Source organism: Sceloporus occidentalis, unplaced genomic scaffold, assembly GCF_023333645.1.
Source record: "Sceloporus occidentalis isolate IW3139 unplaced genomic scaffold, rSceOcc1.0.p SCAF_15, whole genome shotgun sequence".
Taxonomy (NCBI): Eukaryota; Metazoa; Chordata; class Lepidosauria; order Squamata; family Phrynosomatidae; genus Sceloporus; species Sceloporus occidentalis.
Genome location: NW_028316995.1, coordinates 18,361,394 through 18,380,854, shown reverse-complemented (window position 1 = coordinate 18,380,854; position 19,461 = coordinate 18,361,394). Strand labels below are relative to the sequence as shown.

The 19,461-nt window shown below is 40.1% G+C and overlaps 1 protein-coding gene across 2 annotated transcripts in view; it reads left to right on the top strand.

Annotated features, from left to right (window-relative positions):
- Positions 1-18,887, top strand: part of LOC149303351 (HEAT repeat-containing protein 1-like) — a 28,815-nt gene extending 9,928 nt beyond the window's left edge. The window contains exons 21-44 of one of the 2 annotated variants that reach the window (XM_089481516.1): positions 112-276; positions 1,702-1,944; positions 2,086-2,217; positions 2,305-2,414; positions 2,899-3,042; positions 3,926-4,044; positions 4,398-4,519; positions 5,657-5,785; positions 7,466-7,696; positions 8,294-8,423; positions 8,570-8,736; positions 9,604-9,650; positions 12,790-12,913; positions 13,518-13,658; positions 14,249-14,541; positions 14,965-15,115; positions 15,303-15,461; positions 15,936-16,070; positions 17,030-17,134; positions 17,232-17,400; positions 17,485-17,639; positions 18,010-18,168; positions 18,574-18,682; positions 18,799-18,887. In XM_089481516.1, coding sequence (XP_089337642.1) covers positions 112-276; positions 1,702-1,944; positions 2,086-2,217; positions 2,305-2,414; positions 2,899-3,042; positions 3,926-4,044; positions 4,398-4,519; positions 5,657-5,785; positions 7,466-7,696; positions 8,294-8,423; positions 8,570-8,736; positions 9,604-9,650; positions 12,790-12,913; positions 13,518-13,658; positions 14,249-14,541; positions 14,965-15,115; positions 15,303-15,461; positions 15,936-16,070; positions 17,030-17,134; positions 17,232-17,400; positions 17,485-17,639; positions 18,010-18,168; positions 18,574-18,682; positions 18,799-18,887 — 3,528 coding nt within the window. Of the gene's footprint in view, positions 1-111; positions 277-1,701; positions 1,945-2,085; positions 2,218-2,304; positions 2,415-2,898; positions 3,043-3,925; positions 4,045-4,397; positions 4,520-5,656; positions 5,786-7,465; positions 7,697-8,293; positions 8,442-8,569; positions 8,737-9,603; positions 9,651-12,789; positions 12,914-13,517; positions 13,659-14,248; positions 14,542-14,964; positions 15,116-15,302; positions 15,462-15,935; positions 16,071-17,029; positions 17,135-17,231; positions 17,401-17,484; positions 17,640-18,009; positions 18,169-18,573; positions 18,683-18,798 lie in introns of both variants that reach the window. The other variant, XM_089481517.1, reaches the window with a different exon arrangement.
- Positions 18,888-19,461: the final 574 nt, after the last annotated feature.

Sequence of the window (19,461 nt, the reverse complement as noted above, 5' to 3'; positions counted from 1 at the left end):
CATGCATATGGATTTATTTTAAATCTTCCAAGTGCTGATTGGTTGTAGTTTTTTGTGTAGCTATTGTAAGTGTTTTTTCTTTTACCCTTACACGTTGTGTTTACCCAACAGACGTTAGGGAGCTTGTTTGAGGAGCTGCAGCCCCTTGGCTCTCAGAAGTCGACACAGAAGATTTCCAATGCAATGGAGCATCTATTGAGTCCCCTGGAATTGCCCAGCTGCCCATCTTATGTCAAGAAATCCTTGATGAAAGTTCTCCGAGATGCTAATGGCGAGGTTTGTCAAATAGTCTCATGGGCTATACCATTTATTTCTCATAGACCAAAAAAGAAACGGTCGGACATTTTGTTTCCTTATTGAAAAAGTAAACGCCAGTCTGATCATACACAAGTGACATTAAATAAACAGTTTCTTAAAGCTTGTAAAGGCATAATCGGTAGTATAATCAGGGTTACAATATAGTTATTTCGGTTGGTGTCCCCCAAACTAATTTCGGTTGTTGTTGGCAAACTAATCAACTCATTTGGCCTCCAGTATCACCTATATGCAGATGATACCCAAATCTACCTGTCTTCTCCTGATCTCTCTCCATCTCTCCTGTCCCGTATTACCAAATGCTTGTCTGCTATTTCTTCATGGATGTCACAACACTACCTGAAACTTAATCTTTCTAAAACTGAACTCATTATCTTCCCTCCCTCCATCTCCACTCCACTACCTGAATTCTCTATCACCATTAACAACACGACTATCTCTCCTACTACCAGGCCCGATGCCTTGGGGTCATCCTTGACTCAAACCTCTCCTTCATCCCTCACATTCAGTCCCTCGCCAGATCCTGCCGCTTGCACCTAAAAAACATCTCTCGTATCCGCCCATTCCTCACCCAAGAATCCACAAAAACCCTGGTTCATTCCCTTATCATTTCCCATCTTGACTACTGCAACACTTCTGGTTGGCATTCCACTGTCTCGACTCTCTCCTCTACAGTCTATCCTAAATTCCGCTGCTAGGCTCATCTTCCTTGCACGTCGCTCCTCTTCTGCTTCCTCCCTCTGTGAAACCCTCCACTGGCTCCCAATTACCTTTAGAATTAAATTTAAGATCCTGGTACTGACATATAAGGCCATCCATAATACTGCTCCTCCGTACATTTCTGCCCTCATTAGAAAATACTCTCCTACTCGATCCCTACGTTCCTCCCATGGGCTAAGGCTCTCCTCCTCGCGTATCACCTCTTCCTTTTCCCGTCTACAAGATTTCACTCGAGCCGCCCCATATCTCTGGAATCTACTCCCAAGGAACCTTCAGCTTTCACCCACCCTCCCAACATTCAAGAAACATCTAAAAACCCACTTCTTCAGAGAAGCCGCACCATCTTAGCTGCTAGAACTTCCTTGTCATCGATACAACCCCCACACTACCTCTCACCTTTCTCTGTGCCTTATGTTTGTCACCCCATTTCCCTCTAGATTGTAAGCTTGCGAGCAGGGCTCTCCCCACCAAATGTATCGTTTTGTCTTAGTCTGTCAATTCTTGTCTTGTCATATCCCTTGAATATATGTATTGTATTAAGCGCTGCGTAAACTGTTGGCGCTATATAAATAAAGGATAATAATAATAATAATAGTAGTCAACAAGGGTTCTTTGACAGCAGTTGTACTCAACGTTGACCATCTGAATGGTTTATTTTCCCTACAGGCTCTTCTCGCTCACCTGTTGCCAGTGATCAAGGCCTTGCTTGAGAAGGTCACGTCCTCTCCTAGTGAGGTACTAAGAGATGAAGCTCTCTTGCTGCACCACCTCCTGGGCAAGTTTAATGAACATTCTGCCAGCCTGTTGGCCAAGAACCCCGAAAGCCTGCAGATGTTCATACAAGCATTGCAAACTACCCAGATCACCCACCCAGGAATGCCCTCGTTCCAGGTTACTGCGCTCGGACAGGTGCGTTCTATACTGGCAAACCATTGACATTTAAAAAAGGCATAAATGAATTTGAAAGGTTGTTTTACCCTGCCCCAACATTTATTATCATCTAACTGGCATGGTATAATCCCAGTCATGCGTTTTTTTTTTTTCTTTTAGATCACCAAGGCTTTCTTTGCTGCGCTAGAAGATGGAAATGTTCAGCAGAAGATATTGGGTGTATTGTTTGATCTGCTTTTAAACTCCAAAAATGTAACCTGTGCCCAGGCTGTCAGCAGTGCGTTCAAATCTGTAAGTTTTTGTCAAAAGAGTAGCCTGGAGGGGCTGATTTTTGTCTCTGCATATTCAGTATTGAACAGTATTGACTATTCTCTTTAGATCTCAGTCAGTGCAAGTCACATTAGTGCAGAACTAGAGCCACCGGGAAGAGAGAAAACGGTTACTACAGTTCGGCAAACCAGGAGGCAGAAAATGCAGCTGCAGCAAAGGTATATGACGGATCTTCTCTGTGTTATGTGCGTTCTCTAGATTGTAAGCTCATTTGAGCAGGGCCATCCTCACCTGTCCTGTCTACCCGTTGTATATAAAACAATAAATGGTAATAATAATCTAGATTGGCTGTCAATAAAAAGGTAATTAGTCTTTTTTTTTTTTCTTTAATTTTTAAACATTTTTGTCACATTCCTTCTCGTTTCTAAAGTTGCTTCTGGTTAAATCTAGCAAATGTACCAGAAGGTTTCATTGGATGCAAATGATCCAAATCTAATAGTGTATTTGACATTCACGAGATCGTGGCCAGTAGTACGCCACCTTTAAAATATACACGAGGTCCGGTTTTATTGTAATTGTTTTAAAATTGTTTATTTTTTTTTTTTTTAGTATTCATTTTTACTATGTGTAAGTTGTGGCATCTAGAGAATCTCCTTATTAGTATAATCCGTACTAAAATATGCTACTTTCTGACCCATGCAGGAAATCTCAGGCTCCTAGTGGCACGGCAGACGAGGGAAGCATCAATTGGCCAAGGACCACTCTTATCCTGGAGCTGCTACAACATAAGAAAAAGCTCAGAGAGCCACATCTCTTGGTGCCCACACTATTTTACCTTCTTTCCAGGTAATGAAAAACACAAGAAAAGAAAACACACACCACTAGTGTAAATGAATAAGCAATACTTTCCCTAATTAGGCAGCAGCACCCAAATAAGCGTTCCTCCAACACTTAATGATCTATACAATTCTTCCAAATGGGGCGCACATCCAGATAGAGGAAAAAAAAAATGTGAAAAAAATATAGTGCGACTCTGTATGCAAATAAGGCTTAGCAATACTGCAAGTTAGTAGTGCACTCACATTTCCAAGGACATAAATGCGCTCATCATTTAATTCTTTGTGGCTAAAAAATATAAAAACACAGCAGCAATGGCACAGTATCACTTGGTCATGTGGATGAGGTAAAATATTGCACTTGCAACAGACGAAATGTACAAAAGCGTGCACAAGGTAATCAGCTTTTAAACCAGGCACAGGAAAGTCCACCGTCCAGCAGCAACAACTTTCACAATATATCCCTCTCTCTCAACGCGTTTCACCGGACAACCGGCTTCCTCAGGAGATGAATCAGGATTTTCCTTTGCAGCTTGCCGGAAAATCTAACGTAGACCACCTTCCTTATAACTCAACAAATCCAGAGTGGTTCGGTTTTGAAGTGTCCATATGCTTCCTTATAAATGATAGTCCCCTCCCCTCAATGTGGTCACCTGACCAAAATACACCAATAGGATGGAATCTTCATCCTTCAGTAAAATCACATGACAATAACAAATAGTTCATACCTATACAAAAAATAAATAAAACACGTCAACTAATCCAGAAGTGTCTCAGCGCCCTACACCTCCTTGTTCAGATTTGTAATTAAAGTCATTTTTGTTTAATGTTTTTATATATAATATATGATTTATTCTTTGCATGTACAATAAGACATGTTTTGAATTTATTAGGTGCCTGGAACCTACAGCTCCTGAGCAGGAGAATTTGGAGTACACCAAGCAGCTTATCTTGAGTTGTCTGCTCGGCATTTGTCAGAAGGTTTCACAAGATGAGGAGAACATCCCAAAAGGTATTTGTGTGACGATTAAGAGCCAGAAATTGCTTGCAGTTCCACTTGATTGTGCAAATGGAATGTCTTGAATGATTCATCTTATCAAGAAATATTTTGCTTTTCTTGTGTAGTAGTTGGTAATTTGCAAAAGTTGATAATTATGTTGAGTGACCACACTTGTTTTTTGGTGCCGCTCCACTTGTTAGTAATTAAATCTATTGTACACAAGGATCCTTTGGTATTACTGTTTTACCCAATTTTATACTGCAAATGTTGTGTAATCATCCTCATATGAAGCTATATGTAGTTAATGGGACATGTTGTCCCCTGCAAGGGTGTTTGTAATGTTAAAAATTATTGTCCCATTTTAGAAGTCCTGGATGAGGAAAAGTTTAATGTTGAGCTGATTGTGCAGTGTGTGAGAACCTCAGAGATGCCACAGACGCACCACCACGCTCTGCTTCTTCTTGGCGCCGCTGCTGGGATCTTCCCGGTAAGAACAGAAACACCCTGTCAACTAGCATACACATTTACACTCACGCAAACTTACGAGCCCTCTCAAACTCCTTTATCCTCTCACTCGTTTTTATTTTATATATATATACACACACACCCTTACCCTCTTACCTTGTCTGGAGCCTTCTTCCTAGCTGCTCGTGCACATAGCCTCGCTTTTACCGCAGTGTCGCATAACGTCGAGTTGCGTGACTCCCACTCTCTTCTTGCCACCGCGAGGAACACTGCTGCATTTTTATCTATTTTTTTGAATTTTGGACCAGCGCTGCTCCCAATATAAGTGGATATGTGGACTTGACCTCCATCATTCTAACCATGTATAGGATAGGCACTAAGGCTTTACTGAATTCATACGACAGGCCATGGGACATATCCATGATGGGCCTTACAGCAGAGAGATAAGGGGGCCAAATGGCTCTTATCTGCTGTTAGTTTGCATGATTTTTGAGTCAGCCCTGTTGACTCTAAACATCAATTAAATAGAACATGTCTTGCAAAATAAGTAAGGCTAAAAGGTCTCAAAAAGCAGCACATGATGGCTGTGAATTAAAGAAATTCAAGAACTGATGAGAAAGTCATTGACATCTATCAGTCTGGAACGTTACAAAGCCATTTCCAGTGAGCTCCGCGGGTGGCGCAAGCAGTTATTGGGTTTAGGGGCAATTACTTTTTCTCATGGATGATATCGGTTTAATAAAAAAAAATACTTTACCTTCAGTTAACTGAAATGGTCATTTAAAAGCTGTATTTTCTGTTTCTTGACATTCTTGGTCTTATTGTTGGTTGGATGATCTGACACATTTGAATGTCACAGATGAGCTAAAAAAGAGTAGACTGGGAAGGAGGCAAATACTTTCACAGCACCCGGATGGCTGATCTGTAAAACAAACCTGTACTAAGTTACATTAAGCCTATATTTTCCTACATGCACGTTCATTCCTGCTTTTAAGCCCGGCTCACATTCGAACCAGCCAGGCCCATCTTATTACATCTGTCTGCTCTTTTGCTTGTAGAGGTGTATGGGGACACTTTTTATTTGTAATGGATCAGTTTTACTTAACACATGGTGTTTTCGCTGTAAACTCTTAACGTTTGCTATTTCTCCACCGCATAGGAAAAGGTCCTGCACAACATTATGCCTATATTCACTTTCATGGGAGCAAGCGTTATGCGGCTCGATGACACCTACAGCTTCCAGGTGATCAGTAAGACGGTGCAGACTGTGATCCCCGCGCTCATACAGGTAGGAGCCAACACCAGGAAAAACCTTTAAGGCAGGGGCGTCCAAGTTTTTTCTGCAGTGGGCCACTTCATCAGAATTGTTTCCGTGTGCGGGACGCACTCTTTTCTCACTGTGAGAAAATATGGCCTTTAATAAGATATGCAGATTAAAATAAAGTAAATGACACAAAACCGTTACTTTTCCTCTCACTGATTTCTGGGCCTAAAAAGTTTTGTGACTACAAATTCAGGATTCTGGATAAGTTAAAATGAAATAGTTCTATTTATTTTAGTGATGCCCTAAAATGAAAATCTGGACCAAAACCGAAAATTCAGGGTTCACTTAGCCGAAACTGAAAATTACCCCCCCCACACTTAAAAGTAAGTCACACACCAAAATTGTACCAAAAAATTATATATTATGATTAACAGCAATCTCAGGCATACCCAGATTCCAGCATGTACTGGTTGGCTGTACCAGTATTTTTTGTCCAATTTTAGTGTTAACCACACTTTTATTAAAAGTAACACACCACAATTGGACAAAAAAATCAACAATATGACTTGGCATGATAGGAGTGTGATTGCTAACAGCAAACACACTCGTTTTATACCCAGGCAACCAGTAAATCTTGAACCTAGGCATGATGGGACTGTGATTACTGCTAGCAATCACACTCCTATCATCCCAAGTCAGCCAGTACATGCTAGTACATGTACTGGCTGTAAGTGCAGACCCCATACTGCTGGCAGCATCAATACACAAGGGGGCAGCTAGCCAGGTTTCAGCATGTACTGGCTGACTTGGCATGATAGGAGTGTGATTGCTAACAGCAATCACAGTCCCATCATGCCTAGGTTCCAGCACTTACACATCCATGCTATCACACACACACACAAATTCATTCATTCACAGAATCATTCCCTCACAGGCGTATTCATTCAAACAACCTCCCCCACTCCCTTACCTTCACTACAGCTCTTGATGCCGCTCACAGACTTCAGCAGGGGGCGCGGCCTCCCTCGTTCTCCCCACAGGGCAGGGCTTGTGATCTTGGCTGCCGATCTCACGCGGGCCGCACCTCGAGGTCACATGTTGGACGCCCCTGCTTTAAGGCTTTGGGGAAGAAATTTTGGAAGTCTACCAGCCTACATTATATGGTTAAATGCTTTAAATTAACACATGGATCTGAGAAACCAATTTCAGCTTCCATTAGGAGAACCTTTAAATATTTCCAAACAATGACCTCATTAGCAAACAAGCAGAATAATAATAATAAGCATTATTATTTACCAATACTAAAAGCTGTTATGTGATGGCTCCACTACGTGTTATATGCTTAGTCTTTAAAGAGTCTATGTTAAATCAGGGGTTTGCGGGACAGTTCTGGTTTCAGCTCTCCAGCTATACTATTCATTATGAAATGCTCTGCTTGGCCCTGTATAGAGCATAGTAAATCAAGAGTTCTTGATCACTTTGATTAATCCGCCTTATGCTACCTCTATAGATTAAAAGCTTGTTATAACTGGGACTTCATGTGAAGTGCAAGCACCTCCCTTAGTGAATAAACCTCCACGTTTAAATTTGTAAGTGAAAGGCTTGGGTTCTTTTAACTTTCTTTTAAACGGAGAATATCCAAGCTCTTTTTTTTTTTTTTGTCCCCCCCCCCCCCACCTACCTTACTTTGCTACCGTGATGCAGCCAGGCGAGGAGGCCTCAGAGGAGGAGAAGGAAGATATGGAGAAGGTGGTTGGAAACATAATCCATGTGTTTGTGGATGCACTTCCCCATGTTCCAGAGCACCGTCGTCTCCCCATTTTGTCCCAGCTCATTGACACAGTTGGGGCGAAGAGGTTCCTATGGATGCTGCTGGTTCTGCTTTTCCAACAACACGTCACTAAAACCGTCACCAGTGCAAGCAACGGAGAAAAGGTTGGGTTCCTAATAATGGCCTCAAAAACAAATGTATTGGAAAATGTCAACCACGTTTAAACTTACTGGGGTTTGCATGTGAGTTTCTCTTTGAAATTGTTCAACTCAACAACATCAATGTATATTTTAGTGAGCAAGCCTTAATGAGCTGTGCTGAACTGCCAAGTATAATAACTCTACCATCGTTATGTATGCAATATACAGGTCATGTGACTAGGAAATAGGAGTGAAGCGATTTCAAAATCTAAAATACCCCCCCCCCCCCAATTATCTGTGTGCCATTGAGATTAAAAGCTACAGACATACTTTAAGGCAGCTTTCCTTTAGTTTGAAATTTTTGTGGGTTTCTGAATTGCTTCAACAGTCAGAATTGTAACATGGTATTAAAATTGCATTTACTTTTACGGCAATGATCAAACCTTGCAGTGACGTCATTATTTGGTGTCCGTGGGAGTGTGACATCATCTTTAAGGGTAGTGGATCTGGAGTCAGTAGTGTGGCGAGCCTTTGCTAGCGTATGTTCATATGAATTGGCATTTTGTATTTTTGTTTGTGGTCTCCGTCTCGCTCACAAGCTAACAATTTCACTTCCAACAGGATGCCGTTCTGGAGAGGGACACCGAATTCTGGATATCTGTGTGCTGCGAATTCAGTGCCTATGATCAGCTCGACAGTTTAATCAAGTTGCTGCAGTTTCTTTCAAAGCTTCCAGAAAATAAAGATGAAGGTCAGAAAATTTGTGTTTGTCAAAGATTTGTATGGTATTTGTTTTTTAAATCGATAGTGGCAAATTACAAAATAAAATATTGAATCCATGGGCGACTTTGCTTATGTGTGTGTATATAATATATATATTTTTTTATTTTTTTGCAGGGGATCACGAGAGTAGGCCAAGCAGAGCACAGAAACAGAAACCTCAAAATGCAGTAGATGGTCTCTTTAGTCTGGAGTCTAACTCAGCCAAGCAGTTGCGCCATTTTAAGTTCCTGTCTGTATCCTTTATGGCGCAACTTTTGGCATCACACAGTTTTGTTGCCAAGGTAAGCTCTGGCCCCTGAGACTTTTAAGGCCATTTTAGATTTACAGCATTCTGTCAGCCTCCAATACTTCCTTTATTTCAATTATGGGTCATTGTGGGGAAATTGTTTTATGCAGTGGTGTTATTGTGAAATCAAGAAGGGGTGGCGTCAAGGCTTCACCGCCATATAGGCTTTAGGGTGCTGATGCTACCACCAGCAAGTGCAAGAAATAGGAAGACACAGTTCACCTAGGGGCACTTTGCAGTTCTGCTCCGAGAATGTGCATGCAATTAGTATTTCTATCAAGACCCTAGTCAGTGTAGGAGAAGTGGGTTATAACCCTGGGTGGGTATATGATCCCCATCCACTTACACCCTGCGACCCCCCCCCCCCCCCCCCCGCCTTTGGAAGAAGGTTGCGACCTATGGATCCTGTTTATAGGAGATGGCAGTGGGTGGGGCGGGAGATGGCAGTGGGTGGGGCTGTCAGTGTGGCCTCTTCTCACCTTACCTCAACTGATCTTACAGCCCCCTGGCCCTGACCGTTATGCAGGACAGTGCCAGAAAATCAGGACTGTCTTGGGAAAACCAGTTTTGCTGAAACATTTTAACAATTAAGAATTTTTTTTCATATTGTTTCAATTTTTAAACAAATTTTGGTGTTTGCAGCAGATTGGTATATTACTTCTCTTGCAAACACAAAGCTTGTTTCCGCATGTAGCGAAAGTATAGTTTTCATACTCGCTTAAATATATTTTATGTTTACATTTTGGATGGCTTTGATCTTGATTTGTTTCATTTAGGTAACAGATGCAGTAACCTAATGTTTGTTCCTGTGATCTGTTTTTTGTTTTTTTTTTAAAGACTGTCTTTACTTATCTTTTATCAGGTTGTTAAATGTGAAACAGCCAGAGACCTGGAGAAACTGGAACAGAGGTACATGTTTGCACTGTTTTACCCTTCTGATCTCCTAATACTTTAAAGCGAAGATCAGAAAGGTTACTGTCACATTTCCTATTGTCCAGAACCTAACGTACAAGGTGTTTTTTCTTTTCATTGACAAAATAACAGTTATACCTCTGTTCTGCTGGGTATATGATCTGTCATTTTGCGGGCACATCACATGTTTTAAACTGATCGTCGGACATCATAGAATTTGATGAAGACCTGTGTGGCCCATCATTAAATAAAAATAAAAAACATATAGGTTTTCTTTAAGCTTAAGGAAATAAGCATCCATAGAATTTAGATTTTTCAAGACCTTCAAATCTGACATCGCTAATACCTGAGGTTGTGTATGAACTGTGTGCCTAAAAGCCCCTGCATATTTAGCTTTTTTATTTTATCCACGTCTGTTATATTTGGCCTTTTTTACACAATTGTATAAATACCTTAAAACTATACAGGTAACATTGTTAGCATCATCCTCCAGTGATGGGTAGCTATACAAAAAAAACCAAAGGGATCGATCCAGCATTTTGAAAAAAAAAACAAAACTTCCAGCTTTATTTTACTTAACCCCTTCGTGACAAAGGCTGATTTTACTTTTTGTACCCTTTGTTAACATTTCTGCGCTGCTCGTGTTTAGCTGTCATTTTCTTCTTTCCCGTTTACTGAACCCACACACATTAGATATTGTTTTTTTCAGGACAAGAAGGGCTTTCTTTAGATGACATTGTTTTGATTGTATCATATTATTTACTATTAAAAAAAGTATAAAATATGGTGAAAAATTTCGAAAAAAATGACTGTTTCTAACTTTTAGTTGAAAAATCTTTTACTCATCTATAAAAGGTAATGAAAAAACCTGCTAAATAGATTCTACTATTTGTCCTGAGTTTAGAAATACCCAATGTTTTTATGTTTTTTTGCTTTTTTCTGCACGTTATGGAGCAATAAGTACAGGTAGCGTTTTGCTATTTCAAAGCCATTTTTTCCAAATCTGGTAATTCTTCCCCCCATGTGCCATTTCGGGTATCTTTGAAGCCGGCCAATGCAATTTACCCCATCAAGTCATATATTTTTGAAAAATAGACAGCCCAGGGTATTCCAAATGCTGGTATTTTAACCCTTTCCAAGCACTTATTCTACCATCAGCCTTTGTCAAACTTTATGGTAGTAATTTTTTTGCATTTGTTTTTTCACACACATTTTACTTTAGGTATGAATAAACAGGTTCTGGTATAGTTCACTATCAAAAAACACCCCAATATGTGTTTAGCAACACCTCCTGAGTACAGCGATACCTCACATGAATGATTTTGCCTGGCTGTTTGGGGGCAAAAGGGCCACATTTGGGGCATGCACATTTTTCAATGTTGAACTTTGGCATTTGGGGATCCACTGCCCATGCCCTATTTGGTACATCTTTGAGCCGGGCCGTTTCAGTGTGCCCAATAAAGCTATATATTTTTGAAAACTAGACACCCCAGGGTATTTCAAATGCTAGTATTTTAACTCTTTCCATGCACCATATCTACCACCAGTCTTTGTCAAACTTTGTGATAGTCATTTTTTTGCATTTGTTTTGTCACACACATTTTACTTCAGGTATGAATTAAAAAGTTCTCGTATATGTCACTATCACAAAACACCCCAATATGTGTTCAGCAACATCTGAGCGCAGTGATACCCCACATGAATGATTTTGCCTGGCTGTTCAGGGGCAAAAGGGCCACATTTGGGGCATGCACATTTTTCAATGTTGAACTTTGGCATTTGGGGATCCACTGCCCATGCCCTATTTGGTACATCTTTGAGCCGGGCCATTTCAGTGTGCCCAACAAAACCATATATTTTTGAAAACTAGACACCCCAGGGTATTTTAAATGCTGGTATTTTAACTCTTTGCATGCACACATTTTACCACCAGCATTTTTTCAAAGTTTGCAGTAGTATTTTTGTGTGTGTATTTTTCCCACACACACCTACTTTATGTATGAATTTACAGCTCCTGGTATATGCCGCTGTCACACGACACCCCAATATGTGTTCAGCAACATCTCCTGAGCGCAGTGATACCCCACATGCATGGGTTTGTCATTTTTGGGGGGAACTAAAAGGCCACATTTGGTACGTGTGCATTTTTCTAATTGGAAATTAGATGTGTGGCCATCCTTCCCCCTGTGTTAATTGGGACACCCCATGGGCATTTAATATGCCAGTATTTTAACTCTTTCCATGCGAGAATTGTTTTAAGCTAATATGCTAATTTTAGGACTTGCTCAGAAAAATATATTTTTTATATATATATATTTTTTTTTTGCCTTTTTTTTTAATTTTTTTAACATTTTTTTTCAACTTGAAGGTTCCCCTGATAGTGACATCAGTGGGAAATTATTTTTACATTTTACTGGTTTTTTACTATTTTTTTTCTAATTATTATTAATTTTATTTTATTTTTAATTTATTTTTTCTAATCACACTGTGATTAGAAAGCTGAGCTCCATTGACTTGCATGGTTGAATGCAGTACCTATATTCAACCTGCAAGTGGAGCCAGAGTTCTCTAGAGGGTCTGGAGACCGTCTAGCGAACTTTTTAGACTTTATTGTTTTTCTTTATTGAATTTTCCCGGACCGCCGCCATCTCCGGAGCGGTCACAGTCAATCCCCAGGTAAGTGTTTGGTGTCGCTGGATGCCTCCTGATCGAGGCATTCCAGCGACACCATTTAAGTTTAGGAGGCGATCGTTGATCGCCTCCTAAACGCTTTTAAAACGGGCGTCCACCGCCATACAAAGTATGGCGGATGTTGACGCCCCAGGGAGGGGCCAGAGATGGCCCCTTTGTGCTGATAATGGCGTTGCTGAATGCCTCGAGGTCGAGGCATTACAGCAACGCCGTTTCGGTGCAGAAAGCGAAAATAGATCGCTTTCTGCACCCGTTTAATGACGTGCCGGTCCTGGCACGTCATTTGTCGTTATCGACTTGAATTTCCGTGACGTGCCCGGACCGGCAATTGTCATCAAGGGGTTAATGATTAAAAAGCATGGGTAGCTATACACTGCATGTTATATGCTATAACAACCAAGTTATTAAAAAAACATCTTTCTTACCTCTAATTAATTTTTTTTAGGTTATTGGAAGAGGTCCTTTGCTATATCAATTTAGTAGCCCGTTCCGTGGAAGGCAATGCCGACAAACCCACAGCAAAGTTCTGGCGAGCTCTTCTCAACAAGTCTTACGAGATGTTGGATAAGGTGAGTTCTGCCATTAATCCTGTATGTTTAACATGCGGGATGTGGAAACTGGACACTAAGACAGGCTTTAAGGCAGGGCTCGACTAACCCCGGGTGCCACTTCCCAATGGCGACTAGAAACCACTTACTGGCCCAAGGTTTTGCTGAATTCGGCACCCTATGATTTCAGAAATAGACATTAATAACAAAAACACCAATTCTCAAAAGATTCCGTCTGTTTTCCATCTGTGTTCATTGTTTAGTTGACATGGTTGGCTTGGGGTACAAAATAGATTGATGGTGTTGTGCAGATGATGTTTTATTATATATATACGCTTTTTAAGTAAGAAATGATGACATCGTAACAATCAGGGCTTTAAAATTATCGATGCTGATATTGGGCATCCTATGTTTTTTGAGATGACCAGGGCTCTGTTTTCAAAGATCTACAGTGTTGGGGATATATACTGTGGACCGGTCCTTAAGGGATTACTACATTGATTTAACCGTGTAATGAAGGGCTGTTGGTTTGTCTTCACTTTTTTTTTTTTTTAATTTAATCTTGTTTGATTCTTATGTTTGTATTCAGAAGATATGACTGTTCAGTTTTTGTTTCCCCCCACAGGTCAATGCTCTGCTGCCAACAGAAACCTTTATCCCAGTAATACGAGGGCTGATGTCCAACCAGTTGCCATCCGTGAGACGTAAGGCTATGGATCTTTTGAATAACAAGTTGCAGCACCGCTCGCAGTGGCAGGAAGAACAGGTAAGAACGATCTTGTTCCTTAAGGTTTCTAATTAGATTGTGGTAAAAATCGTTTGAGCAGGAACCAACAGATCAAACGATGTTGTAGTCCATGTATAAATAGCCATAAATATTTATACCTGCATAAGATATATATATATATATATACAATACTAAAAAAAAGAAATACTTTGGGGAGTTTTAATAATACCACAGTAGCTTCTTCCTTTTATTAATGTAGTGTTAAAGTAAATAAAAATGTAAACTTTGTATACGCTTCATACCAGTATTGATTGTGTCATACCGAAGTTCCCAGTTCATTAGTCCAGTGGAAAAAATGTTTTATTGTTTTTAATATAATAATTCAAGGAAATTAATAATGTAGAAATTAATACATTCAAAACAATGGCAATTCACTGACATTGATGTTTGCTAAATTATTTCCATTGTCATAAATATGAGAACAGTGTAATATAATGTATCACCGTTGGAGAATGAATGAGGTGAAGTCAAGTTGACCACAACTGGATATGGCAGGAAAAATCATTCTCCAACTCTCCCACCAAGCGAGGTTATTTGGAATAACCCTTTATTTGTGTGTTCTCTTGTAGATTGAGCTGCTGTTAGGACTGATCAAGGACCTCCTGTGCATTGTGAATCGCAAGCCAAGTGTAGAGGAGGAGGAACAAGCCATCAACCGGCAGACTGCCCTGTACAGCATGAAATTGCTCTGCAAATGCTTCGGGTCCCAGAGACCAGATGTGTTTGTACCTGTGCTGAACATGGCTGTGAACCTCATCTCTGCGGATATACCAGAGGAAAAGAACGTGATGGGTAGTGCACTCCTGTGCATCGCAGAAATCGCCAGCACGGTCAAGGCCTTGGCGATACCACAGCTGCCTAGGTATTCTTTTTCAAGACCACTAGGGTTCTTTAGAAAACCCCTTCCAATCATGATAGGCTCCGTGCTCTTGTTGCCACCTCCATGGGCTTATATTTGGCCTGTTTTCAGGCAATTAAGGCAAATTTCAGTATGTGCTAATTTTATAGGTTTGGCACTGGAAATATTTTCATGTGTGTATATAGACATATCGATTAGGAACGAAAGCTGATTATCATAGTGTCTATAGTAAGAGTATAGAATGATGATAGCATGATGGGGATGGGAGCATGTGATAGTACACCCCTCTGGCAGGGTAAAACATCAATCTACAAGGCCGAACTATTCTTAATGAAACTATATGTCCTCCTCCACTTTGTAGATATTAGAGATGTTACATTTGTCTTTTAACTCTAGCTTATATTGTGTGTTCTGACTCTTTTGCAGACTGATGCCAGCTCTGTTATCCACACTGAAGCACAAGAAGGAGTTGCTCTCTAGCGAGATCCACTTACTGAGCACCGTGACTGCTCTGCAGAAAGTGGTGGAAACTCTTCCCCATTTCCTCAGCCCCTACCTACAGGAGTGCGTGCTGCAGGTGAGTGAAAGCCACACGTCTCTTGCTTGTCTTTGCCTCTGTCTAGCTGGTAGATAAAATAACTTCATTTTCTTAGAAATTGTAAATTTGTCCTCCGCACCCTGTTACTACGTTTCTGAAGACACCGGCCTTTGATCTGATGTATGAGACTCAGTGGGTAATTTTGTTGCTCCATAATTTTGTTTAGGTGGCTCGGCTTGACAAGATTTCCAGTAAAGTGGGTCCTACATCTCAGCTCTCTATAAGAGTGACAGCGCTCAAGACCACTCTCGCAACCAAGCTGGCAGCCAGAGTCGTTCTTCCAACTATTACCAAGTGTTACTGTCAGTTGGCTGACACTCAGCAGGTAATGTTCTTTTGGATGATTATAAAAGTTTTTGCATTTATGACCTCGGCAAATAAATACCGGGGCTATGTATGCAGGTAGCAGCGTATGGTTAAAATGCGTGAGTTTGAATGTATAGTGAAAAATACTAATAACATTTGGCATGCTTGAGACATTATTATTATTATTATTATAAACAGTGCAGAAGTAAAAATCCATATTTTAAGGCATATATAGTGCATAGACTATGCTTGGCATGTAGACTATATAAACGGTATGAGAGTGATTGGGACAATGGGTTCTGCTTTATCAATGTAGCCTGTTGAAGTGTATATGCATTCAGTTCACTCGATGAGCAGTTTAATTGCCAGTAACTGGTATGTTTAGATTGTGTGGAGCGCAGAGGATTAAGTCCACAGTGGAGCAAAACATGGTTTAGATTTTAGGATTTCCAGACTTATTAATTATTATTTTTTTCCCCTCCACCTTTCGCAGAAGTACCTTGGCTCGCTCATGGATATTCTCCAGGAACACATTGCGATAATGGACAAGCAACAGCTCTCGTCTCACCAGTCTGAGCTCACCACGTTCTTTATGAAGGCGCTGGATTATCGTGCTGAGCATCCTGAGGTATTCATATGATCCTTTTAGTGTGTACAGCGCTGCGCATTGTTATCTAGTGGTGGTGTGATGAGAACAGAGAACCTTGATGTGCGTGTGTTACTTCTAAGGGTCACTACAGTTTTTGATGCACTGTTCTATATTTACTTACATGAGCAGTCCAAGTTTTAGTAATGCTTGTTGGAATCCATTTTACGTGCAGTGCCCCCCATCCCCTTTACTGACACTAGAAAGCATTGATATGTACACTTTTGGGACCTGCTCAGCAGAAGCCCCCATTGAAGTAATTCAAGCAGCATACTTTCAGCAGAGGCAGCTAGGGAAAAAAGTTTTAGGTATAAAATGAAGTATCCTTTACTAACTCCAGTAACTAAAAAGCACCTACACCAGTTTGTATGCCGTAAACTGCACTGGCGTCCATGCCCAATGGGCTCCAATATACTTTTAACATGCAAATAGGACTGGGGTGCTCTTTTGACCCTTAAAACGGTGGCCTTTTCTGAAGGGTCTTTCCCAGGTCTTCATAGTTCCACTGAACCTGCGGTCAAAATCTTTTTGAGACTGCTGCAGAGGCTACAATATTCATTAGAATTCTGTGAGGAAATTAAGGCCCACCCGGCCTTACTCGTTGGTTAATATACTTATCTGGCCTCTGTAAACAATGGGTTTATTTTTCCATAGCCAGTAAGATGACAAATAATTAAATAACGTATACTGTGCTTCGGCGAGCTTGAGGAAGCTTTTTTCAACACTTCTCGCTTCTTGTGTGTCCACAAACGCGGGATTCTTAGATGTTGAACTGATTGCGAGCAGCGCTCTCTCTACCAAATGTATCGGTTTGTCTTATCCTGTCAGTTCTCGTCTTACCCCTTGAATATATGTATTGTTAGAAGCGCTGCGTAAAATGTTGGCGCTATATAAATAAAATATAATTAATAATAACTGATGCCAACCTTTTTTATTTACAGAATGATCTGGAACAAGTGGGCAACACAGAGGGTCATATCCTTAACTGTCTAATCATCATGGTCATGAAGCTCTCTGAAGTGACCTTTAGACCGCTCTTCTTCAAGGTAAAATAACTGCACTTTAAATAATAATGATAAAAAGATTTAGCTTCATCACTTCCTCCCACCAGCTTCTAATAAATAAATTCCTCGCCCTTTGCAGCTGTTTGACTGGGCCAAGACTGAAGGTTCTTCGAAGGACAGAGTCCTCACCTTCTGTCGTTTGGCTGACTGCATCGCCGACAAGCTAAAGGGACTGTTTACTTTGTTTGCCGGTAACCTGGTGAAGCCCTTCGCTGAAATTCTGAATCGGATCAACGCAAGTAAAACTGGTAGGTCTATGTGTGTTACAAATACATGGTTACCATGCTGATTTAGAAAGTATATTCTGATTTATATATATTTTTATTTTACAGATGACGCATACTTTGACTCTGATAACAATGTTGAGAAAAGCTGCTTGATACTGGAGTTTGTCCTGAGCTGTCTGCACAAAATATTTCTGTATGATACTCAACATTTTGTGAGCAAGGAGAGGGCAGAAGCTTTGATGATGCCACTGGTTGATCAGGTATTCCAGCGTGAAAAGTTTTTGTGCAATTTTATTAGATCTGAGTGTAGAAGATATGGTTTACTTCAGGGCTCAATTAATTATATATGTATTTTGTTTTTTTTGTGGTGCGGAACTCTACATACAGACTTAAGTATATGTAGAGAATGTTGGGGGGGGGGGGAATTAAAACAGAAGGATGTGAACCATTCTTTTCATTCATTATCTTTAATCAACGTTATTACATTCACAGCACTGAAATATTCAAAACAATACACTTTTAATGGTCCGGCGGCCATTCCTCTGTATTGCTGCTTAACCAATGTCCTTGAACATATCTGGTTTATTGGTTTGTTTGAAATCTGACACTACCAATGTTTCTCTTTATTAGCTTGAAAACTTGATGGGTGGTGATGAAAAATTCCAGATGAGGGTGAGCAGTTGTCTGGTCCCTTGTATAGCTCAGTTCTCTGTAGCGATGGCAGATGACTCGCTGTGGAAACCTCTCAACTATCAGATTCTCCTGAAGATGCGCCATTCTTTTCCCAAGGTGAGAAAGTTGTTTTGTGAAGATCCAGGACCATATGGCATAGTCTGTTTACATGTCATATTACCAAAAAAATTGATTTTTATGTATTTGGATATACTAATCTGTGTATGAATGATGAGTTGAAGGACATGTATTCCTTGTTTTAAAAGTGACCATAAACTTTTGAAAAGTAGTGTACAGATATAAACAAAACATTACTTCTAAGCAATTTATGTCTCATTGCTTTGGAAATGTTAACCTTTAGAATGTAGTATTTTAAAGATGATGGTCTTTACATCTTATAGAAAATGTTCAAATATAAAAATGTGTAAATTTTTGACCCTGTGTTCTATTAAAATTGCTTCATTTTGTCACATGGTTGATTTACAGCATTTGTGATGTTTTTAATGTTTCACTCGTGTTCAGGTTCGGTTTGCTGCATTGCTGGCGTTGACTGATCTGGTTGAAAAGCTCAGAGAGAATTATATGGTGTTGCTCCCAGAATCCATTCCTTTCCTGGCAGAACTGATGGAAGGTAAGCACTTCATATAGTCATAGGTGCATTACCTTTAATTAGTTTCATTGAATGGTGAAAAGCCATGGCAATATATCGGAGCTGAATGCCTGATATTTTTTTTATTTTTTTTTTAGATGAAAATGAAGAGGTGGAACACCAATGCCAGAAGACCATCAAACAGATGGAAACCATATTGGGAGAGTCACTACAGAGCTATTTCTAAGAGAAGAGCAATATTAAGAACTTACAACAGTGCAGACCTAAAGGCTCCATATGATAAAGTGATGTTCATAAAAGGAAGATGGTACTTCCCAGTATGGATCATACCATCTACTAAACATGGATATTCTGTTTTTGTACTGTAAACACCAATGGATTTTAGTCTTAAAAAAAAAATGAACTTGTGTAAAGTGCAATATTAAATATTGTACATCCATCCTCCTTTGAAGATTTCATATTTTTCTTTGGCAGTGTACAGTAGCACCCATTGAATGATTCTATATAAGCAACATAGTTTGTTATTCTCAGCATAGGCTTCCTAAGTAGAAATGTTGTTGTGTACCTACTAGAGTGACCTGCTTTCACTTTACAGAATCACCCCATGTGAGGCCATCTGGCTGAAGTCCTGCAAATAAAATAAAATATCCAAATTTAAAACAGGTTAGATCTTCACTATATGAAGTGCATCCAAAATCGACTACCATTGTGAGAAATGTACACACGAGAAAACATCCTGTTTGCCATTAGGGGGCAGTGTTGGCATATAGTTCTTGTATTCTTTTATGTCGCGCTGCTGC